The sequence below is a fragment of the Nerophis lumbriciformis genome, linkage group LG13 (genome assembly GCF_033978685.3).
Source record: "Nerophis lumbriciformis linkage group LG13, RoL_Nlum_v2.1, whole genome shotgun sequence".
In the NCBI taxonomy this organism is placed as follows: Eukaryota; Metazoa; Chordata; class Actinopteri; order Syngnathiformes; family Syngnathidae; genus Nerophis; species Nerophis lumbriciformis.
This window is the reverse complement of record NC_084560.2, coordinates 136,917-162,488: the sequence shown is the minus strand read 5'-3', so window position 1 is coordinate 162,488 and position 25,572 is coordinate 136,917. Positions and strand designations below refer to the sequence as shown.

Sequence of the window (25,572 nt, the reverse complement as noted above, 5' to 3'; positions counted from 1 at the left end):
ACCTCCACCACCACCACCATTCACCGCTGAAGGTACACACTCTGTCAATCAATGTTCCCTCTAATTGTTCATGTGTGAGCAAATGCAAAAAGTCCCTGAGCATTGAGTGGAGTCCATGTGAGCAACATCACACCTGCACACTGTGGCTACACCAGCAGCACACCTGGCCCAAACCTCACTAAATAACAACTTACATCTCCATCCATCCATCCATTTTCTACCGCTTGTCCCTTTCGGGGTCGCTGGAGCCTATCTCAGCTGCATTCGGGCGGAAGGCAGGGTACACCCTGGACAAGTCCCCACCTCATCACAGGGCCAACACAGATAGACAGACAACATTCTCTTATTATTAGAATCAAATGACAGCAGTCATTTCCATTTCTAATATAAGTGTTTAGGCCCACTTATAATGACAATAACAACAAATATTGTTTTTCATGAACTGTGTACTTGTATTGTTTGTCTGGGTGGAGGTCCTGCTTTGGAAATAATTTGTACCCCTTTCAGACATTGCATTTAGTTCCCATTAAAACATTCACATGTTGCACAATGAGATGTACGCAGGGGATCATGTGTACATTCCTGCAACTTCCTGTTTGTAAAAAATATATTTTTATTAGTATTTATTTAATATACTAACAGCATTTAATAATTAATATTTATAAATTAAGATTCCTAATAAATGACACTAGAATAAGCACACATTTGATTGGTAAATCATAGAGTAACGACCTGGAATGACACTTTATGTGTGGTGTTGGAGTTGTCCGATTTTTTGTGTGGCTGTAAACGCATCACTGGCTAAGTGCCATATGTGCAAGTGTTGGCGCACGTGAGAGAGCGAGCGGCTGCTGTTGATATAACAAAGTTGCTTTTGGTCTGGTTTGTACTGCAGAAAATGACCAGTTTTGCTAGATATCATTTTTTTTACTAATGTTTTGGTGATGTGTTTATGGCCGACAGTAAAGAGTTTTGCTCAGTAAAGTGATGGATGGAATTCATGTCCTCAAAGCGTCTCGACAGACGTTACAATATTTGAACAATGATGACGAAAACGGTTTCCGTGTCGTGTCGAAAATTGTTATGCGCTTATTTTTTTATTAGATTTTGTGCGTGGCATAGATTTGCCGTGCGCAGAGGACGCTTGAGCAGTGCACAATTGCACAGGCGCGCTCCTGAGAGGGAACGTTGCTGTCAATTCTCTTATATACTCTTTCATTCTAGACTTCTAGAGTGTTTGATTATCACATCACTCTAAATGTATAGACTATAAAGTTCACTAACATAAAGAGGGATCCTAGTGGGCCAGGCCAATCTTTCCTTATCTCTAAACTAAAACTGGGGAAATGTGTCGAGTGTTCTGGGTTTCAGACATGATTTTGTATCAGAATTACTTGAGGAAGAAAATGCCTGGTTAGACTTTGTGTATGTAGTGTGTGCCTTTCTTGCTTTACATCTATGCTGTTATTATGCTGTTTGTTACTTATGTATGTTATGTTGCAGCTATTTAAAATAGTTTTGTCAATTTGTTCTGGCCAGAAACAAATTGGCCTTTGTAACATATCTTTGTCTTTGTGTGTTGTATGTAGAGCACATTGCTTAGCAGAGTTGAGTGATGCAAATGCATGTCAAGTTGATCAACACATTGTATTATTGTCCAGTGCAATAACAGTACTCAAATGAAGGCTAAAAGGGCATTAATTGGAGCTTTAAAAAGAAAAGAAAAAAGAAGTAACTAAATAGTTACTTTTCACAGTAACGCATTACTTTTTGGTGTAAGTAACTGAGTTAGTAACTGAGTTACTTTTGAAATGAAGTAACTAGTAACTGTAACTAGTTACTGCTTTTCAGTAACTAACCCAACACTGTTTATTGCCACCTTTCCCAACTTCTTTGTCACGTGTTGCTGGCATCAAATTCTAAAGTTAATGATTTTTTGCAAAAAAAAAAGAAAAAGTTTATCAGTTTGAACATTAAATATGTTGTCTTTGAAGTGCATTCAATTGAATATGGGTTGAAAATGATTTGCAAATCATTGTATTACGTTTGTATTTACATCTAACACAATTTCCCAACTCATATGGAAACGGTGTTTGTATATACATATAAATAAAATAAATACTTGAATTTCAGTGTTCATTTATTTACACATATACACACATAACACTCCTCTCTACTCATTGTTGTATTTGAAAGTGCAATGCTTTGCAGCCAGTAGCACAGCCTTTGAAGGAGCATAGGTATGTGCAGTGTAATATTCTGGGTTGGAGTCAATAAGCAGGCGAGGTGACGAAGTTACGTCTCTTTACTTCATAATTCAGAACTGACTCCCACACTTGCACTAAAGATGTGCTATTTGGATTTACACTGTATGAAAAAAAAATTCAAAGGGAATTTTACCTTTGCAACCTCATTATACTATTGGCTAAGTGTTATATTCATAAATGTAAGTTTCTCAATACCCGACCAGTTTTTTGTGCCTTTAAAAAATATTTAGAACTCTACATTAAAACACCTTCTACCTCTAACAACCAAAAAGCTGTGAAAACAATGATGCTGTCTTCCAAATTTAAGTTATTTACTGAAATTGAGTGAGCCTATGCCTTTGCACTTTGTTTGTTTTATATATATATATATATATATATATATATATATATATATATATATATATATAGGGGGTTGTAAATTCAAAGTAACTAAAATAGAATACAATATATATATATATATATATATATATATATATATACGAGTGGGGGAAGAGTGGATCGTGAGATCGACAGGCGGATCGGTGCGGCGTCTTCAGTAATGCGGACGCTGTATCGATCCGTTGTGGTGAAGAAGGAGCTGAGCCGGAAGGCAAAGCTCTCGATTTACCGGTCGATCTACGTTCCCATCCTCACCTATGGTCATGAGCTTTGGGTCATGACCGAAAGGACAAGATCACGGGTACAAGCGGCCGAAATGAGTTTCCTCCGCCGAGTGGCGGGGCTCTCCCTTAGAGATAGGGTGAGAAGCTCTGTCATTCGGGGGGAGCTCAAAGTAAAGCCGCTGCTCCTCCACATGGAGAGGAGCCAGATGAGGTGGTTCGGGCATCTGGTCAGGATGCCACCCAAACGCCTCCCTAGGGAGGTGTTTCGGGCACGTCCGACCGGTAGGAGGCCACGGGGAAGACCCAGGACACGTTGGGAAGACTATCTCTCCCGGCTGGCCTGGGAACGCCTCGGGATCCCCCGGGAGGAGCTGGACGAAGTGGCTGGGGAGAGGGAAGTCTGGGCTTCCCTGCTTAAGCTGCTGCCCCCGCGACCCGACCTCGGATAAGCGGAAGAAGATGGATGGATGGATGGATGGATATATATATATATATTGTATTCTATTTTAGTTACTTTGAATTTACAACCCCCTGATGATGCTTTGTACTGTTTTTGTACTGTTTTGTACTGTTTTTGTATTTACTTTGATCATTATTTTCAACTGTTTTGTAAATTTTGAAATGTATAAATAAAGGTTTATATATATTTTTTTAAATAAATAAATAAATAAAAAGACTACCAAACTTGCGGTCAGGTTGCCAATACAACAAAAACCGTTGGCCAACCAAAAAGTAACCACAGAAAACTATAGGGTATAGTGTTCTGTGGTTACTTTTTGGTTGGCCAAGCAGACGTGACGACAGGCTGTCCTCACTAAAGGTCCACACGGACCTGGAGGGGGCGTGCCTTAAGTCCGGCTGGAATTTGGGAGAAATTCGGAAGAATGGTTGTCCCGGGAGATTTTCGGGAGAGGCACTGAAATCTCCCGGAAAATTCGGGAGGGTTGGCAAGTATGGTCCTGGCACACCCCGCTTCGCTGCAGGCCCGCAGGCCACGCCCCCCTCCACAGTATTCTTATCATCATCAAGTTCTCTCATCGTTATGGGACTGTCACATGTTGAATTATGAGAAGACATTTTGGTTACGAAGTGATGAACTGTTGAGTCACATTCTTCAGTATTAAAAAGAAGACAAGCTTTTGATAGAAATGTGAGATATTTGTTTTAATTACTTTAGCGTCTGCAGTGAGAACTTCGTTAATGTTAAGTTCCTCAATTATTTTATTGTAGATCTATTGTGTCCTACGTGTCTGTGTCCGTGACGTGAGCAAGTTGCCAGATAGTTAACATGAAGGTACAAAGGAAGAGTCCAGGCCTTTTATCTTTAAGAAGCTTTAGTGGTTTTCACAGAGAATCCACTTTTCCTTTCTTCTTGTCTCATGGGTCATTTCTTTCTTTCTTTTCTCTTTTCCTTGTTTCCCTTTTGTTTTTGTTATCTTCTCTTTTTTATGTGTAAAACTGTATAAAGAGACACAAAATATATGTCAAATGAACCACATTTCCATAAATGTTTGCTGCATAAGATGTTTCCACACATAGAGAGCCAGCCCATACAGTAGCATGTAAAGAGTGCTCATAAAGTGATACAAATAGTTCTACATAGCCCATGTAACACTCAAAGCCACACATGAATAAGATTGACATATGGAATGCTTGCAGGATAATATACATGATATACTGAGGAGGAGACACACAAACATTGCACCCTCCCTTCACAATGTTTCCATGGCACTTTGTGGGAAGAAACAACAAAGCTGGAGTGCTGAAACACCTACAACTAGAGGAGGGAGCAACTGGCCTTCAAAATAAAGCTCCCTTCTCATGACCTGATAATGTTAGGTCACAGACAGCACTAGAGGAAGTGATCACTAGCCAATCTTCATTCACATAAACATAAAGCAAAGGACAGAAAGCACTAAGAAAGATGGAAGTATAGTCATGGTGACTGGGGAGCATTTAGGGAAATGACAGACATGACATTAAAGGAAGTGGATATAAATCAAGATATAGAACAACTTAATAGAGATATTACAAAGTGCATAATGGAAGCAGGCAAAAAGAGCATACCAAGGAGTAGTATAGGGAGAAGAAGGAAGATGGTGGACACAAGCGTGCACAGACACAATAAAAGAAGGGAATAGAACATTTAGAATATTAAGAATAACACATCATTTTCAAGATATGATCTAGTATAAAAGGCTAAAAGGCACCAAGCTAAAGTAAGGTACGTTATTAAAAAGGACATTTAGTGAATGACTAAATAGAACTAAGTGTGGGGAATGATGAAGAACATGTCAGGGATCAGAAATGAACATAAACATCATGTGATGAAAGATGGCACACAGTGTGTGGTAGAAAATAAAGAAAAAGCAGAACTTTTAGTTCAAGTGCACAGTAATGATCATTTGAGAAATGTAGAAAAAGAAAAGAGAGAAGAAACACTTAGTGTAAATATTGGGGAAATGATGGAAGAAAAGGATAGTGGCTTTAGCAACACTATAGATGTGACATTTTCTTTCAATGAAATGCTTCCAATATTGAAAAAAGTTAAAAATACGACACCAGGAAAAGACCAGGTGAGTTACCAGATGATCAAAAACTTAGGTAACATGGGCAAAGAAGTGGTCTTGAAATGATATAATAGGATATATGAAGAAGGAAAATGATCAGCTGAGTGGAAAGAAGCTGTAATAATTCCAATATGCAAACCAGGGAAAGACCCGGAAGAGGCAGGTAAGTATAGGCCCATAGCATTAACCTCACATTTGGCCAAAGTAATGGAAAAAATGATTAATAAAAGACTACTATATTATTTAGAGTCAAAAGAAATAATAAAAAAGTATCAACGTGGATTTGGCAAAGCAAGAAACACAAAGGAGCAGCAGTGCAGCTGGAAGAGGAAATTAGAAAAGGACAAATAAATAAAGAAAGTATAATTGCAGTATTTTTTGACATAGAGAAAGCTTATGATATGTTGTGGAAATGTAGTGAGTCTTAGTCTGCGTTGTGTACTTTTTTAAATAAAAGACACTTCACCATGCCGTCCTTTCTTTCACCATTTATTGATGACCTGTGTTGGAAACACACACACACACACACACACACACACACACACACACACACACACACACACACACACACACACACACACACACACACATAGTGTAAATAGCATGCGTAAATCAATCAATCAATCAATGTTTATTTATATAGCCCTAAATCACAAGTGTCTCAAAGGGCTGCACAAGCCACAATGACATCCTCGGTACAAAGCCCACATAAGGACAAGGAAAAACTCACCCCAGTGGGACGTCGATGTGAATGACTATGAGAAACCTTGGAGAGGACCCCCCCCCCCTCTAGGGGAGACTGAATGCAATGAATGTCGAGTGGGTCTGACATAATAGTGAGAGTCCAGTCCATAGTGGATCCAACATAATAGTAAGAGCAGTCAAACAATTCACACAGTCGACGCTCTACTTCTTAATGAACAGAATTGTGCAGAGAAATAACTTCAAACAACACATCAATTGTACCCACAACATTATTGTGTTAACTTTGCAAGTATTTAAGAAGGTTTAGGAAGAATATTTACAAGAGAAAGTGCAGAAACATGGAGCAGTGAAGAACTATTACTTGGAAGGTAATACTAATCTATTACCTTCCATCTCAAAAATCCAAGCAAGAGGAAGTAAAGAAACGAAAAAACAGCAAAGACACTTCCCGCACCGAACATCCGGTTCTTCAAAAATAAAAGCGATACTTCAAAATAAAATATAACACCCTGTTTAGTTCATAATATAGCGCAACAACATCACACTATTACAGAAACAGGAATTGCTGATAAAATGAAATACAATTGGGATTAGAGGGAACATGTATAGATGGATAAGAGACTTCTTAACAAGTAGAACAATATTAGTAAAAATAGAGAATGAATATAGTAGAGAATATGAAATGTAAAATGGGAATATAATAAGTTCACTACTATTTTCAATAATGATAAATGAAGTGATTAGTGAAGTGGAAGGGTTAGTGGAGGTGGTACTGTTTGTGATGTGGAAGAGAGCTAGAAATAGAGAAAAGAAGATTCAAAAAGTGGTAAATAAAGTTGAAGAATGGGCTTTAACATTCTCTGTTGGAAAGACTAAAGTCATGAATTTGACAAATTAAACTGTACGGAGAAAATATAGAAGATGTACAAGTATTTCTATAGAAGAATATAGAGTAGGGTTCCATCTCGGTCCACACTCCATATCAGAAGGTGGCGCTATTAAAGCAGAAAAGAAGAAGAAGAAGAGCAGTCCTGCCTTGTAACGTCAAGTGTGCTAACTGTCGTGAAAGCACTTCGACGGAGAAAGACGCGAGCTGGACGCTAATAAGTCAGTCTTATTATTTCTTCTCCAGTTTGACATATTTACGCCCTATAAAATACATCTTTGATTCTTTATTCAAGGATAAAATGGTCTGAATGCGCTAGAAGCACTTTGCTGCTTCTCCTGCTATCTTTGCTTGTTAGTTAGCTTAGCTCGCTAGTTAGCTTAGCTAGTTAGCTGCTAACAGAAGTTATCAACACATCGCTAAGTAGAGATCAAGTGTGAGAGTAAAGTGTTGTGATTGTGTGAAAATGTCTACATTACACATGTTGAGAGCGTTGGTGGATCAGCGACTAACTGCTGCCGTTGAAGAAATATTTGTAGTGTTAGAAAGAACGATAGCAGAATACGAGGCGGAACTTTCTAGAACAAAAGAGGAGAACAATCAACTACTGGACGCTGTTTTCAAGAAACATCAAGTTGTGTTACACAGAACAGGTTTGTTGACTTCTTACTCTCACATCTTTACTAACTTTATATTTGACTAATAACAAGAAAAAGACATTTGTAATATATCATATAATCACAATGACCAGTGGTGGAACAAGTCAGAGCTGGGCCGGGGGCGGGTCCCATGACGGGGCCCCCTAAACCCAAATATCAAAGCTAATTCTAACATCATTTGACAACATACACATGCCTCTCTGGGTTTACTACCAACAATCTTTAACCAGGTTTTTAAAAGTTTGCCAGCCATTTTTGATGAAATTTGCATTTTCCCGACATGTATTTATTTTCTCACTTTCACCACAGTATCACCCGTTCACAGGATGTAGAAAAATTATTAAATGGGATCTGATTTTTTTTTAAACTTATTTTGCATATCATTCACAATCCTTATGTAAGACAATAATATGTTTTTATTTTTTATGCATTCTAAGTCGTAAACAAACGTTAGCAGAATCTTAACTCTCCTAATTTTAACAATGGAGTCAATGGGAGCGCCTCTATTCTGCTCACTATGCCCACTAAATAAGAATTAGTTGATCAATATAATATACCCAGAATGCTATCTCTTTAAAACATGCTGTAAAAATGCATATTCTCTGTAAATATGCCTTATAATAGCCACAAACTGGAGGATACATTTTTAATTAGGATAACATAATAGTTTAAAGTTGTTATGGAATTTTCCAGGGTGTACACCGCCTTCCGCCCCCCTGTCATCCCAAAAGGGACAAGAGGTAGAAAACGGATGAATGGATGGAAAAAGACACATCATAGAATGCTATTTATATCCTTTAGATGCATGAAAGATAAAGTTGAGTTAATGAAATATGGAGAATAGATTGTGTTTTACACCCTCTGTTGTTTAAAAAGGGTACAGTTAGGGTTGGACCATTATGGCAAAAATAATAATCACCATTATTTTGATTGATATTGTAATCACCTTTAATTACACAATTATTCCTTCATTTGAAAACACCAGTATTTATGTTATTCCCAAAACTCAACTTTAAATATAGTTTAAAAAAACCGGATATGAGTTGGTAACAAATAAACCACAACAAGTAAAACATTAGTAAACATACATTTAAATAACAATGGCAATATAAAATAAACAATAACATTTAGTTTTATGTTTTAATTGTTTTTAGTTCCATTTTTTGCCTTTTTCACTTATTTTTTTTACTACTATTTAAATGTGTGCTTTTTTGTCAAATAAAAATGTATACAATGTTTGTTAATCAAATGCAGAATCTCTCACTTTTATTGGTGAAATACATCTTTGGACCATTTTGACCAGTACTTTGAGTCAAAGTATAATAATTGTGTAAATGCATCAATAAGTTCATTATGTTTGTGTGAGGTGCTTTTTTGAAAGCTTTATTTTTGTCATGTCTGTGTGATCATGTTTTGTTTTAGTAATGTTCGGTTTAAATTTTGGACTTTTTGTGCACTTTTGTTTTGTTTTGTCACCATAGCAACCATTAGTTCCACCTGTCACGTCACGCACCTGTTTCACGTTCAGACTCACACACACCTGTCACCAATCATGTCACTGTTATTTAAGCCTACCTTTGTTCATCACTCGTTCTGCCTGCGTTGTTTTGATGTCACACCGGTTTATGTCTTGCTCTGTCCAAGTAAGTTTCCATGTCTATGCCATAGCTTCTGTTTAAGATTAGCCTCACTTGCGTTTTAGGCACGCTTGCCTCTTTTTTGTTGTAGTTGTTGTTGTATTGTTTATGTTCGCGGTAGTGCGTGATTTATATGAATAAATCCTAGCCTACCTTCACGCTGTTGTCTATTTTGCATTGGAAGAACAACCCCGCAGCTAGCTGCGAACCCCACGTGACAATTTTGTTAGTGCAGTCAGACCTATTATTGTGAAAGGGGGAAGTGTGCTGCTGTAATCAGCTTGAGGTGTGGAGGCATTTGACCCATCATCCTTGATCACCCCCTGGGAGGTGAGGGGAGCAGTGGGCAGCAGCAGTGGCTGCGCCCGGGAATCATTTTTGGTGATTTAAACCCAATTCCAACCCTTGATGCTGAGTGCCAAGCAGGGAGGTAATGGCTCCCATTTTTATAGTCTTTGGTATGAACTCACAACCTACCGATCTCAGGGCAGACACTCTAACCACTAACTCACTGAGTAGGTTTTCCTGTTTGTACATTAATCCTACATGGATGATGTCGTTCACAACAACACAATCAGATGAGATGTGTTGTGGGTGTATGGATTTTCCTTGCCAACTTTAGCTTCGTAGTTTAGTCGCTATTTCGTTTGACCGCCTCAAGGACGGGACGGTTGTGTGTTTCATAGTAACGTTACTAGTCGTCGTGACATGTAGAGGACTAGGAGGTTTATTACCATTGTGGGGGAGTTTTCTGTGTCTACGTACCTTCGACACATCCGTACACCCACCGGAGTGACGCCACGCTTTCTCCACCGTGTGTTTGAGGAGCCTGCAAAAGACCCGCACATACATGTAACAATCATGTTACATCAACAATACAGTTTGCTGTAAACCATAAAGGATAAAGGTTGGCGTCAGCATTTCAGTTCAACTTCAGCATTGGAGCATTAACACACAATTTTTTCAGGAATTGTTTCATCTAGTTATTATTATTATTATTATAATTAAATGTAGCTTACCACATTGAATGTGTGGACCACATGAATGATGCCGTTTCAGTTCTCACTCTAACGCAATTTGAGTGTCTAGAAACACACTAAATTAATCTAATCCATTATTACTATTAATAATAAGGTAAACAAGTTATATTTTGAAGGAGTAGTCAGTAATCTGATTACTGCTTCCCAGTTTAACTATGGCAACACTATCTAAATGAAAGCAAAACAGATGTCACATTTTTTGGCTAACATGTTGACTGTGCTCATGCTTTTTTAGAGCAAACATGTCTCTAAAGATGAATGTGAAAATGACTGTAATTATTGTCCACCAGCAGAGGGAGCTTATGACTTTCATGTGTGTGTATGACTTATTCAGAGGGAGAACAGCACACTTTCACGTATGGCGTCTACCATTAAGGATTGCAGGAATGACTTTTAGGATGTTTTTTATATGAATAAGGTGGATTGGACGTTGGCCTGGGAAGGCATTCCTCTGAAGGTCTTCTTCATGTGTCAGCTGGAAGTACCCTGACTGCTGTGAGGGGAAACTGATGAGATTGTGACATCATATGTTGGTGCAGGAAAATGTCTCATGTGACTGAGCAAAGCTGGACTTTTCTAAAGAATGTTTGTTTTCTCCTGTCCCGCAGATGTCGTAGAAGAACATCTTCCTCGTGAGCAGGAAGAAGAGCCACAGCCCCACCACATTAAAGAGGAAGAAGATGTACCACATTCCCATCACATTAAAGAGGGAGGGGAGGAGCCACAACCCCCCCATATTACAGAGGAAGACGAGACGCATAGTGTTAAACTGTCCCTTCACATTAAAGGTCAAGCGGCTGACCCACTGGTCTTAAACAGCAAAAATGAAGAGGAGGACCCACTGACCCCTCACTTTAAGGAGCAAGAGAACCCGCTGACCCCTCACATTAAAGAGGAAAAGGAGGACCCACTGAACCCCTACTTTAAAGAGGAAGAGGAGGACCAAGAGCCGCTGCACATTAAAGAGGAAGAGGAGGAGCACCGCATCAGTCAGCCTAAATGGTTGGAGGAGTTCCCAGTGACTGGTGTCCCTGTGAAGAGTGAAGATGATGAGGTCAAAGGTGAGAGTGAGGAGAAGAGAGAGGCGGAGCCTCCAAGCAGCAGCTCAACACAACACATGACAACAGAAGCTGATGGAGACCACTGTGGAGGATCACAAGCAGACAAGATCTTAGCTCCACTATCAGATAGTGAGGACACAACGTCACACTCTCCTGACACTGATGATGAACACTCTAAAGATGATGCAACATGTCACACTGACAACACTCACTTCACATGTTCTCACTGTCACAAAACTTTTAAATACCATTGTCGTCTGAAAACACACATGAGAACACACACTGCAGAAAAACCTTTTTCTTGCTCAGAATGTGGTAAATTTTTAGTAACAAGTGGACATTTAAAAGTACACATGAGAACACACACTGGAGAAAAAACTTGTATCTGTTCAATCTGTAGTAAAGGTTTTGTAGAAAGTCACAAATTGAAAGTACACATGAAAACGCACACTGGTGAAAAACCTTTTTCTTGTTCACTCTGTGGTAAAGGTTTTACACAAAGTCAACATTTGAAAGTACACATGAGAAGACACACTGCTGAAAAATCTTTCATCTGTTCAGTCTGTGGTAAAGGTTTTACACAAAGTCAGAATTTGAAAGTACACATGAGAAGACACACTGCTGAGAAACCTTTCACATGTTCAATCTGCAACAGAAGCTTTTGTGACCAATCAAACCTTGTAGCACACATGAGAAGACACCCAGGAGAGAAAGTGTGTAGTTGCAGTGTGTGTGGTGAAAGATTGTCTTCTAAGTACCAGTGTAAGAAACACAAGTGTGCTGGTGAGAACAGCAGCAGCAAATGAAACTGCAGGATTTGAAATAAACTGTCAAGACTTTAATGTTGACTTTCTAACAACATCAGCACATATAACATGTGTGACATCATTGTTGTTTGTGTAACTATCTCTTTAATATACTTCTACATTTATAGATTAGATATTGTATATTAGTGCTTTTTTCAGTCAAGTACATGCATTAATATGCAATCAAAGTTTGGAGTGTCAGGCAAAAGCCAATATTGTACATCATCCCACAGAGATTCACTTTGCATACATTCATAAAATAAAGTGTTTATTTTGTTTCCCTATCACAGAACGAACAAGTGTTGTCTTCAATTACAAAACAAAATCCTAAAAAACATTTTAAGTGGTCAATTCGGTCTTTTTTGGAAGAATGGAAACTTTCAAGATGTATTTTTTTGTTCCAGAGAAAATACAGTAAAGAATAAACAGTAAATAATGAAAAAGATGATATACTGTAATTAGAATATTTTGAACAAAAGCATTTATACTTTTTTTCCCCCAGCTCGTACTTAATAATGAAATCTTCAAATAATAAAATACTTTTATCACTCAATAAGTGCATCAGTTTCTCATTTTAATATAACAACAATTCCACAGTGGAGTATTGTGTGTGATGAAGTTGTGTTTGTAAATGAGTTTCCAGTACAACACTTGATGGTAGGGATGGGTGGCGGCCTCCTGGCCGTAGTTCCTGGTTGGCGGCCACATGGACTGGGGGGGATGTCCGGGCCCTCTACTCCTCCTACTTATAGCACACATAGTCACACATATATAAGACTTTGGGGATTGTCCTGCGGGGAGGCATGGCGGGGGGATGAGGATGCCTCCTATGGGGCTCCAGTCCTCCTGTCTTGTCCCCTGCTCGTCCATCCCTCAATCTTAGCTTCATATTAGACACTTAGGATTTGGGGGGCTCGGCTTGGTTGGGACCCACCATGACCTTGATGTCCCCCAATTTTAATCGCATTATTAGTTCCCACAAGCATACATATCTCACTCACGCTACAGTACACACATCAATAGGGACTGGAGGTCGGCTGGAACGGCTGACCTCCTAATTTTAACTACACAGTAGACACTCTGGGGGCCTTGTACACATGCATGGGGGGGTTGGGGTTCGGCGCACCCCTCCTTGCCTCGTCGGCCGGCGGGGACTGCGGTCTGGTGGCCTGCCAGGTTTTTTTTTCATTTATTATTATTATTTTTAATGTATTTATTATTTTTATTATTTACTTATTTTTTATTTATTTATTTTTTAAATTATTTTTAAAACGTATTATTTATTTGTGTGTGGCGTCGAGCAGGTCTCACTTCCTGTTGGGTGGGGTCCGTGCCCGTGTGGCCCGACCTTGCACCTTGCGCTGTGGGATCTCTGTTGGTGACTTGATGTGGTGGCGGCGCGGCCCCCATGTCTGGTCTGGATGCTGGGTCTCGGTTGTTTGGGCGGTGGTGTGTTTGTGCGGGTTTGGGTTGGGGTGGTGGGGTCTTTTGGTGGGGGGGGGGGGGGGGGGGGGGGCGTGTTGGTGTCTCTTGTTTGCGTGTTGGCGTTTGGGCTGACTGGCGGGCTGGCGCTGGCTGGTCTCCGTGGTCCTGTTGGCGTGTGGTTGCCGGTCACAGTTTTTTTGATCGCTTTGATTTGATTGGGTGGTGCTGGCTGTCTGGGGGTATTGCGGCTGCTGTTTCTGCTGCCGTTTGTTTGTGGTGTGGGCGCCCGTGGCTGATGGGTCTGGTGCAGGGGGGTTGCTGATGTTGTGACTGGTGGCAGCGCGCGCGCGTGGTGGTTGTCGGGGCTGACGAACTGTGTATATGTATGTACAGTATATGTGTGTGTATGTGTATGTATGTATGTGTACATACTGTATGTGTATGTATACTGTATGTACATACGTGTATGTGTACATGTATATGTGTATGTGTATGTGTATGTGTATGTATATGTATATATGTATGTATGTATGTATGTATGTATGTATGTATATTTCTGGGGGTACGCTCTGGGCCTGCCTGTCAGGCGGGGGTCGACGCCTCAGGCTACTGTGTGTCTGGAGCTCCTGGGTCCCGCCGTCCAACCCTTCCGGGTGCCCGTCTTGGTTGGGGCCTGCTGGGTCTAGTCCCTGCGTCTATTGTGGTAGCTTGGTGCTGCAAGGTATTGCTAGGTGCTGCGAGTCGGCCAGTTGCTGGGGTAGTGACCTTGTGTGTCAGCATGTCTGTGATCTTCTTTTAATTATTTTTTTCTTTTAATTATTTTTTTTAATTAATTTATTTATTTTTTAATATATTTTATTAATATTATTTTTAAATTTTTCCCCTCCCTCAGAGGGGAGCCTCGGCGGGGCGGTTGCTGGTTGTTCCATCTCCATCGTTGGGGTCCCTGCAGGTGGGGTGGGTGGTTCCCGTGGCCCTGTGCCCGGTGGTCCTGCGGCGGCCGATTTGGGTGGGGTGCCCGGGGGCTGGCCTCGCTGTGCTCTCCGCCGGGGGTGGGGGGTGGGCTCGTGGGGGCCCGGTTTGCCGGTGGGGCGGGGGAGGTCTTCCCGTCCGGTTGCGAGGAGTCTCTGGGTCCCTCGGGCGGGGCGTCTCGCTTATGCCCGTGTGGGGTGTGGTCTCTCACTGGCTTGGGGTCTGGCTGTCCCCTGCTTTTCTCATGCCTTGTCCTCTGCTGGGTGCGTCTGTCTGCGGCCTGCTGCTGGCCCTTGTGGGCGGTGCGGTGGGCCGGGCTCTGGGGTTCCTGTCGCTGGCCGGCTTGGCTGCGTGAGGGCGGTGGTCCCTGGTTCCCTGGGCACCACACCTACTGTTTGTGGGTTGGGCTCTCGGGGGGCGGGGGGGGGGGGGGGGGGGGGCTGGGGCCGTGCTCTGGCTCCCACGCACACTGGGAGTCGAATATATTGTTCATACAAATTCACATATACTCACATACATACATACATACATAGGTACCTACGCTCCCACATACATACACAAATACAGTACATATTTACATACTTAAAGTTCGTACAGCCACACGCACATTCAATATACAAACATACACATACTGTACATATATATTCACTGTACAAACACATATACACATTCTGTACATATATATTCACTGTACAAACATACATATACACATTCTGTACATATATATTCACTGTACAAACAGATATATACATTCTGTACATATATATTCACTGTACAAACAAATATACACATTCTGTACATATACATTCATTGTACAAGCACGTACACTCATGCACAAAATCAGGTTTCATCAAACATATATTAACGTTGTTGCCCTAGGGTAAACTGGGTACAACACATGGCACACTGACAAAGCTTGACCTATTGTTACTATAACAATCTACAAGGTTAATGTTGGTTGCTTCTCTTTCTCCCCCTCCATTTTTCTGCATTCTTTCGTATCTCAAGTTATCATTACGTATAAGTATTGTTGCATTCAAACAACTGTATTGTTGATAATAAAGGTAAAGTATTGGTATTGTTCATTATCAATAGCGCTATTTCTATTGGTATTTGTATTGCTCCATTTGTAGTGTAATAATGCTCATTGTCATTTCTGTATTATTCTTTATTTTTGCTAACTGCTTATTTGCTATTACTTTTACCATCATATTTGTACATGTCCTATTTGCTGATGTTGCTCTATGGTTGCTGTTGTTGTTGTTGTTGTTGTTGTGTTTGCTGTTGTTGTTGTTGTCTCTCTGTCTAATCCCCCTTTTTTCCCCACAATTTCCCCCTCTGTCTTCCTTTTTTTTCTCTTTCTATCCCCTCCTGCTCCGGCCCGGCTGCACCAAATGATAATATAAATACATTTAATAAAGTCAAATACAAATAAGGCAACAAGAGAAGTATCCCACACTTCTCTTTTGTAAAGTAAATCTGAACAGCCGATATGGGCATCTACATCTACTATATGATCATCTACATCTACTATATGATCATCTACATCAACTATATGATCATCTACATCAACTATATGACTTACTTGAGAAGCTGGACAGGACAAAAAAAAAGAATTTTTTTTTTTAAAGGGGAACATTATCAGCAGACCTATGTAAGCGTCACTATATACCTTGATGTTGCAGAAAAAAGACCATATATTTTTTTAACCGATTTCCAAACTCTAAATGGGTGAATTTTGGCAAATTAAACGCCTTTCTAATATTCGCTCTCGGAGCGACGTCACATCGGGAAGCAATCCGCCATTTTCTCAAACACAGAGTCAAATCAGCTCTGTTATTTTCCGTTTTTTCGACTGTTTTCCGTACCTTGGAGACATCATGCCTCGTCGATGTGTTGTCGGAGGGTGTAACAACACCATCAGGGACGGATTCAAGTTGCACCAGTGGCCCAAAGATGCCAAAGTGGCAAGAAATTGGACGTTTGTTCCGCACACTTTACCGATGAAAGCTATGCTACGACAGAGATGGCAAGAATGTGTGGATATCCTGCGACACTCAAAGCAGATGCATTTCCAACCATAAAGTCAAAGAAATCTGCCGCCAGACCCCCATTGAATCTGCCGGAGTGTGTGAGCAATTCAGGGACAAAGGACCTCGGTAGCACGGCAAGCCATGGTGGCAGTTTGTTCCCGCAGACGAGCGAGCTAAATCCCCTGGATGTCTTGGCTCACATTTTTTTTTCAAGTTTTCAAGTTTCAAGTTTATTCACAATACCATATAACAAATACAATAGTAGTGAAATATCATCATTTAAAGATGTTGGTACGTGAAAGGGTCCCCCAAATAAGCTAGAAGAAGCTTTTGACAGGGGTCCAGAGGACAGTATATACATGGAATGATGAAACATGGTAGCAAGCACAACAACAACAAAAAAACAAAAACAAAAAAACAACGCTATATGATTAACACAAGATAATAGTACTAAAGCAAGCATACACATACATACATACATTCATTCAACCATGCAAAACCCAACAGTAGTCTACCCCACATGAGGCATTAAATATAGGTGGTTAATAGGTAAGTTTTCAGTTTCTTTTTGAAGTTGGAGAATGGATACAGCATCTTGAGGCTCTCATTAAGCCGGTTCCAAATCTTTGGTCCCCTGCATACAACACTTGGAGCGGTACAATCCAGTAAACCATGTTTCCCTGATATCAGATCTAAGTTAGGAGTGTTGTGGGCATGCTGGGGATGGTAGATAGGAACCAAGCTACAGAGCCTTAAATTCAGCCTGTAAATGACTTGATAGGTTAAACAAGCATTTTGATAAATATTGAACTCTGTCAGTCTTAAGAGATGATAATTATGGAATAGATGTGGAGTGGGGGCATTAAACTTGGACCATGACAGGGCCCGTATGATTTTCTTTTGCATGGATTCTAATTTGTGGAGGTAGGTAGGGAAGGTGTTACACCAGATGACATTACAGTAGTTTAGATGTGGTTCAAATAGAGTTTTATATAGTGTGAGTAGAGCATAAAGAGGAAGATAACGACGAAGGTGAAAGAACAGGCCAACATATTTGGATAATTTGTTTAACAGATGGCTAATGTGACATTTGAAATTGAGGTATTCGTCAATGATGACCCCCAGGAATTTTGTGGAGTTCACTCTCTGTATTTCCTGCCCATTGATGTTGATATGGCAGTGCTCAGTATTTGTCCGCTTTTTATTAGAACGAAATAGAATAAAATGTGTTTTATTTACATTAAGTGAGAGCTTATTGCATTTGAACCAGGAATCTACTTTCACAAGCTCTGAATTGACAGTTACTTGTAGATCGTGCAGGCTCCTGTGTGAGGTAAACAAATTTGTATCGTCAGCAAAAATTATTTTATGAAAAGTTTCGGAGGAGTTTACAAAATCATTTATGTATAGGATAAAAAGGAGAGGCCCCAAGATGGATCCCTGGGGAACCCCATAATTGATGGTCATACAGGGTGAATTGTGATCATTGACGCATACACATTGCTGCCTTCCGTATAGGTAAGAGCGGAACCAATCGAGAGGTACCCCTCTGACACCATAGTGATATAGCTTATACAATAAGATCTCAAAGTCTATTGTGTCAAAGGCCTTGGATAGATCCAAAAAAATGCCAAATTTTCCTTCTTCAATACAGTCATTGACCTTTTCCAAGAGGTGGAGTATAGCCGTACAGGTGGTGCTTTTTTTTACGAAAACCATATTGGGAGGGGACAAGGTTATTTAGTTTTTCCAGAAAGCCTTTCAGTCGGTTATAGACCACTTTCTGAAATATTTTTGAAAATGTTGGTAAAATTGAAATTGGCCTGTAATTGTTCATATTATGTTTATCACCTGATTTAAAAATTGGGATTACTTTTGCCACTTTGGACATTTTGGGTACAATGCCAGCACTAAGTGACAGGTTTATACAGTGACAGAGAGGATTTATGATCACATTTGCTATGGCTTTCAAGATTTTGCTACATATCCCGTCCACTCCAGCTGTATGTGATGACTTTAGGTCCATCATGATCGTATAAAGCTCATTGATGTCGGTTGGCTGCATGAAAAAGGAGCTAGGGTAGCTGCCTGATAAAAAATTCTTTAAAGGAATACCCTGGAGGTTGACCTATTTTACTGGATAGGTTTTCCCCAATAGAAGCAAAAAAGGTATTAAAACTATTGGCAAGATCAGCCCTATTTGACCCTGTATCCGGAACAACAGGGGCCTTATGTCCCTTGTTGAGAACAGTATTCAACACGTTCCATGTTCTCCTACAATCCCCCTGCGATGCTTGTAATAGTTCAGAATAATAGTTGTGCTTACTTTTCCTGATAATACGAGTTAATTTATTTCTATAATTTGTGTATTTTTCTTTGTTGACAGTAGTAGGGTTCGAAATATAACATTTGTAGAGTTTATTCTTTTGTCTGATGGACTTTAAGATCCCCCTTGTAATCCAGGGATTTTTTTCTGAGGTATGATTTTTGATAGTTTTTTCAGGGATAGTTTCCTGAATAGCATCCTGAATCATTTTGATCAGATGTTCATATGCAGCACCAGGACAGGTGCAATTAAACACCCATTTCCTGGCAAGCAGATTATTATTTAGGTGTAGTAGAGTTGTATTGTTGAGTATTTTGGTTTTACCTTTAGGAGGTGGGGAGGAGGGAGTTTTGCCAGAGTCAAAGAATAGTATAATGGGAAAGTGGTCTGTGATATCCGATTGCACCACCCCTGTCACGAGCTTTGTATTACGGATGTTAGTAATAATGTTATCGATTATTGTTTTTGAGGTATCTGTGACTCCAGTGAACCTATTGATGGTGGGGAAGAAGGAAGAAGAATGTAACGTGTTGATAAAGTTCAGTTTTGCTCCATCGTCCTTGGAAATATCAATATTAAAGTCACCAAGAAGGATGCAGTTTTTGTTTAGTTTATTTAGACTGAGTAATAGTTCATCCAATTTGGAAATAAAAGTGTCAAGAGGTGAGTCAGGAGGACGATAGAGTACTCCAACAATTACCTTTTTTCCTTTGTTGTTGAGCTCCATGAACAAGGATTCACAGAGATCATCTTCTAGGGTGATGTTACATACTTTGGCATGAAGATTGTTCTGGACATAGAGGCACACGCCACCACCTCTTCCACTGGGTCTATTTTTTACATGTAAATTGTATCCATCCAGTCTAAACAGATCAATATATGAGGAATCAGAAAGCCACGATTCACTACAGGCAATAAAGTTAAACATACAGCTCATATTGGAAAGTAGAGAGGCTAAATCAGTGTGATGTTTATTCAGGCTTCTAATATTCAAATGTAAAAATGAGTAATTATAAAGATCATATAAGGACTTTAATTGCTCAGGGTCATAGACATTGCAGTTTATATTATTCTCAATACCAATGCAGTGCTGTAAATCTCCAACTGTGTCAAGGTCTTCAAAACCCATAAAATAATATATGAAAGTAGTCAGGTTTGCCTGCTGGGATGGCATTCAAATAGTAAATACTCATACATGGACACTCCCATTCACACACACTCGTACCATGCATACTGGAAAAAGCTGCTTCCATTATGAATATGACATGACATGCCGAGAAAATAAACATTCACGCACCTCCCCCAACCCGCCAACAACCCACCAAATGTCACGCGTAGTCACCCCGATGGGCATATGAGTCCCACGAAAACGTAAAATTTCTTACCAAAAAGGAGAGGTCCCAACTAACAGTCAGGTTTTGGACCAGTTCCGAGGCACATCAGCGCCACCCCGCGGGGTAAAAAGAAATTACGGCCAATACGAGACCAAAACAATAACAAGAATGTCACGTGTGTATTAAAGCCAGGTGTAGCCTGCGCTAATTTTACTTCAGAGAAAACCAAAACATCAACAAACGCTGTGAACAATATGAGGAACATCAACGCGTGGGATTGTACATATTGACTTTAAAGCGCAACGTGAAGGCGTGGGCTGGTAGATCAGTTAGGAGAGATGTATGTTAATGTTAATGTTACTCTGCTCCGAGAAAGTTATGGTGTGTTAGCTGGCTAGCTAATGTTAGCCTTACCGTGTAGCAAGTCACGTTATCCGTTTGCCGCCTCAGTAGCTGGCTCAACACCCAAGTTGCAGCTCGCAGCCCGGGTCGCGATGAATGCCTTAGCCTCATTGACCGAGGAGAGGGATCTCCTGCCTGTCTCCACCATGATGGAAAGTTTGGCTGGGTAGCGCAGGGCAGGTCTGAGACCTAACTTGAAGAGCTTCGACATGACATCGCTGTATTCCTTTCGCTGATCGACAACTTCGGATGGATAATCCTCAAAGACCAAGATAGAGTGACCACGGAACTTCAGCTTTCCTCTCTTGGACCGGGCTTCCCGGATAATCGCGTCCTTTTCCTGGAACCCGAGGAGCTTGATGATAACCGGTCTCGGTCGCTGGCTTGCTGGAGGTTTGGGGGCGAGGGACCTGTGGGCGCGCTCGCATTCGGGTGGGGAGTCCAGGATGTCGCTGAAGACTTCCACCAGCATGTTGGAGAAGAAAGCAGTAGGTTGTGGACCCTCAATGGATTCAGGTAAGCCAATTATTCTGATATTATTGCGGCGGCTGCGGGACTCAAGGTCTAAAACTTTGACTGCCAGTTTGGTATTTTTGCCTGCTAGTGCTGTAATGGACGTTTCCAGAGTTCGCACGCGGCTCTCCATGTCATTAGCCGTAATCTCAAGATTTAGAAGTTTGGCAGAATTTGCAGGTACTGTGGCTTGTACTTCGTCCAGTTTGCTCTCTATAGCTGCGAGCGAAGTTTTGAAATCTTTGGATAAAGATTCCCGATGGGACTCGAGCAAAGTGGTCAAAGACGCCATAGACAGTTCGGGTTCCGCATCAGTCTGATTTCCTCTGGTTTTCGGCATTTTTAGAGGAATCAGAAAATAAACATGTGCAAACAGCAAACTTATTGGTTTAATGTGTTGTTAGGAGAGAGTTAGTATCGGCGGATTTAAAGTTAATTAGGCATGAAGGAGCAGACGCGACACACTCAGCCTGCTACCATGTGGCCGCCATCTTGTTCGGTGTTCTGTCGACAACCATTGACCATTGATGGCTTCTGCCATCCTAGTCACTGCCGTTGTGTCCTTGGGCAAGACACTTTACCCACCTAAATTTAACTTAGATATTGGGTTTCACAATGTTAAGCGCTTTGAGTCACTTGAGAAAAAGCGCAATATAAATGTAATTCACTTCACTTCACGAATGTTGTAATGATTAATACAAATGTACACATTGAAATGTGCAAAGGCAGTAAAATATGATCAAACAAGGCACCAGCTAATGAAGAACTTCCCAGTGTATCCCCTTTTTATCAAAAAGGAAAAACCCGGTAGCTGATTGTACAACTTCTGGCGCTGACTCGTGTCCCATATCTAACCATAGGATGAACAAATATACTACAGTACTTAGTGGCAATAAACAGTCAGCTTCTACAGCAGGAGTGTACAGTGTGTTTACTTTGTCATTGGCCCTAGGCACATTACAAAAACAAAAAAACAGTAGCAAAAATTGGGAAATTAACAAGAAACACAATGAGAAAAAAAATTAAATGTTGACATCAGCCAATAATAAAACCACAAAGCGTTATCTTTAAAAAACAAACAAAAAATGAATCCAAATGTTTAATATATATATATATATATATATATATATATATATATATATATATATATATATATATATATATATATATGTATACATAATAAATACATATATTTATATACATGTATGTATATATAACATACATATGTAAATAAATATTTATTCAATATATATATTTTTTAATATATTAAATATTTATATATTCTACATATATTAATATATACTATATATAAATATATATATTCATCTATATGTAATTATACATACATATATTCCATCCATCCATCCATTTTCTACCGCTTATTCCCTTGGGGGTCGCGGGGGGCGCTGGATTCATTCATATATATATATATATATATATATATAAAATCAGTGACGTGCGGTGAGGTTCATGACTGGTGAGGCACAGACTTCATCACAGTCAGATTTACAAACATATGAACCCTAAAGAGTATCTTATTCACCATTTGATAAATAAATGATAAATAATGATAAATGGGTTGTACTTGTATAGCGCTTTTCTACCTTCAAGGTACTCAAAGCGCTTTGACACTACTTCCACATTTACCCATTCACACACACATTCACACACTGATGGAGGGAGCTGCCATGCAAGGCGCTAACCAGCACCCATCAGGAGCAAGGGCGAAGTGTCTTGCTCAGGACACAACGGACATGACGAGGTTGGTACTAGGTGGGGATTGAACCAGGGACCCTCGGGTCGCGCACGGCCACTCTTCCACTGCGCCACGCCGTCCCTATTTGGATTGGAAGCAGTTAACGGGTTATGTTTAAAAGCTCATACCAGCATTCTTCCCTGCTTGGCACTGAGCATCTAGGGTTGGAATTGGGGGTTAAATCACCAAAAATGATTCCCTGGCGCGGCGCCGCTGCTGCCCACTGCTCCCCTCACCTCCCAGGGGATGAACAAGGGGATGGGTCAAAGGCAGAGGACAAATTTCACCACACCTAGTGTGTGTGTGACAATCATTGGTACTTTAACTTAACTTTAACTTTACACATACAAACTATAGCACACAAAAAAGCACATTTAATAAAAAAAAAACGTTATTATGGTCTTACCTTTACTTATAAATGAAGTCCATGCGCAGTTCCTTTTGAACAAAAGCATCAAGAATTTGTTTTATAGAAGTCTTCCTTATCTTTCTTCAGTTTTAAAAGTCTCTCTTTCTCGATGGAGATCTTCCTTTAAGAATGACCTCCTGCTTCCATTGAAAGTCTAGTTTAGAAAACTGTTTTATTTTAGATATGTAATCCTCCATGTTAATAGTCCAGGCGAGAGGAAAAAGAAACGATCGCTGCTAACTGTTGCTGCTTGTTGTCACTTCTTCTGCCGCCCGAGTAGTCACAAGAATGATCTCTGGGATCACTAGCGCCCTCTACCACCAGGAGGCGGGATTACTGCGAGCCTCACACAGTGCGTCTTTTGCAGCAGTTTTATGATTGCTCAGCACAAGAAATACGTTACACACATACAGTTGTTGACAAAATACACTGTACATTATATACCTCAGCTAACTAAACTATGGAAATGTATAATAGAGTTCATATAGCAATACGGTCTCACTGCACAGCAGGCCAGCAGTTAGCCGAGTCATTGCGCAATCCATGGTGAGGCTCAACTGGCTGCTGATCACCGCAAGTCTCTTCTCAGTATGTGAATGGCAAATGTGAAAATTCAACGATTTTGAATAAAAATAATCTAAAACTGGTGAAGTTAAATGGAAAATGACTTTATAGTATAATAACTGGATACATATAACAATTTAATTATTATTTTTTCTTTTGACATTTTTTTTCTTTCCATGATGGCACGTGAGGCCCCGCTTCACCTGCCTCCCCTGACTGCACGTCACTGGTGCGTACAAATGTTTTAAATTACACAGCAAAAGTGTGTAATATATTTCGATGTGATGGGTGTTGATAAGTGAGTTAAATGAAGTGATGACATCACTCTGAGGGCGGTGCTGATGAATGCACACACAGCTGGCTGAGTTCACCTTTACTCCATCTAGGGATCTATTTCCTCTTTTCCTTGTCCGTCAACGCGCGCATTTCCTTGACGTAGAACAAGTTGCTTGAAAAAAAGGTAAGAAGTAAAAGTATTTCATTGATTGGAAAGAGGAAACAGGTGACATAATAAGCCAAGCCTAAACTCAACAATCACTCATTGTACTTAAAACTTGTACAGCTTCTTAAAGTCATATGTTATCGTCTACTGGGGTGTAAAATGATTCATTAGTCATTAAAGCAAAATGTTCATCTGCTTACTAAGTTAGCTAGCTAACTAGCAGGGTGATTAATTAGTATGCTAGCTAGCTAAGATGCAACATGCTAAACATGCTGAAAAGCCAACAAGTAGTAAACTACAGTCCTTTTAAGAGCTCATGTATAAATGTATAATGTATAGCTCTTGTGTATTTCAATGTCATGTATGAGCCAAATAATAAGTGAAATAACATTTAATCTAAAAAAGAGTATTTTGGACTGTCACGACCTTGTTGTATTGTTAGTTGGGAGGTTAGGGGGTAACCTGACTCTGTAGTTGGGAGGTTAGGTGGTAACCTGACTCTGTAGTTGGGAGATTAGGGGGTAACCTGACTCTGTAGTTGGGAGGTTAGGGGGTAACCTGACTCTGTAGTTGGGAGGTTAGGGGGTAACCTGACTCTGTAGTTGGGAGGTTAGGGGTAACCTGACTCTGTAGTTGGGAGGTTAGGGGGTAACCTGACTCTGTAGTTGGGAGTTTAGAGAGTAACCTGATTCTGTAGTTGGGAGGGTAGGGGGTAACCTGACTCTGTAGTTGGGAGGTTAGGTGGTAACCTGACTCTGTAGTTGGGAGATTAGGGGGTAACCTGACTCTGTAGTTGGGAGGTTAGGGGGTAACCTGACTCTGTAGTTGGGAGGTTAGGGGGTAACCTGACTCTGTAGTTGGGAGGTTAGGGGTAACCTGACTCTGTAGTTGGGAGGTTAGGGGGTAACCTGACTCTGTAGTTGGGAGTTTAGAGAGTAACCTGACTCTGTAGTTGGGAGGGTAGGGAGTAACCTGACTCTGTAGTTGGGAGGGTAGGGGGTAACCTGACTCTGTAGTTCGCTGAGCTCCACACAAGGATGTGGGACTTCTCAATAGGAGTTGTATTGCAGAAGGCGGGGCCTTGTAAAAACAATCCTTGTATGTGATTGGATAAAGCATTTATCTTGAATGAGGTGCCACTTCAAGCACTCACATGAAAATCA

At 40.4% G+C, this 25,572-nt stretch overlaps 1 protein-coding gene across 1 annotated transcript; it reads left to right on the top strand.

Annotated features, from left to right (window-relative positions):
* Positions 1 to 7,288: 7,288 nt before the first annotated feature.
* LOC133613934 (uncharacterized) lies at positions 7,289 to 18,702 on the top strand. The gene is made up of 3 exons (XM_072914562.1): positions 7,289 to 7,683; positions 10,975 to 11,742; positions 18,665 to 18,702. Exons 1-3 carry the CDS (start codon positions 7,497 to 7,499, stop codon positions 18,700 to 18,702), a joined length of 993 nt encoding a protein of 330 aa, XP_072770663.1. The 5' UTR covers positions 7,289 to 7,496.
* The last annotated feature ends 6,870 nt before the right edge of the window (positions 18,703 to 25,572 follow it).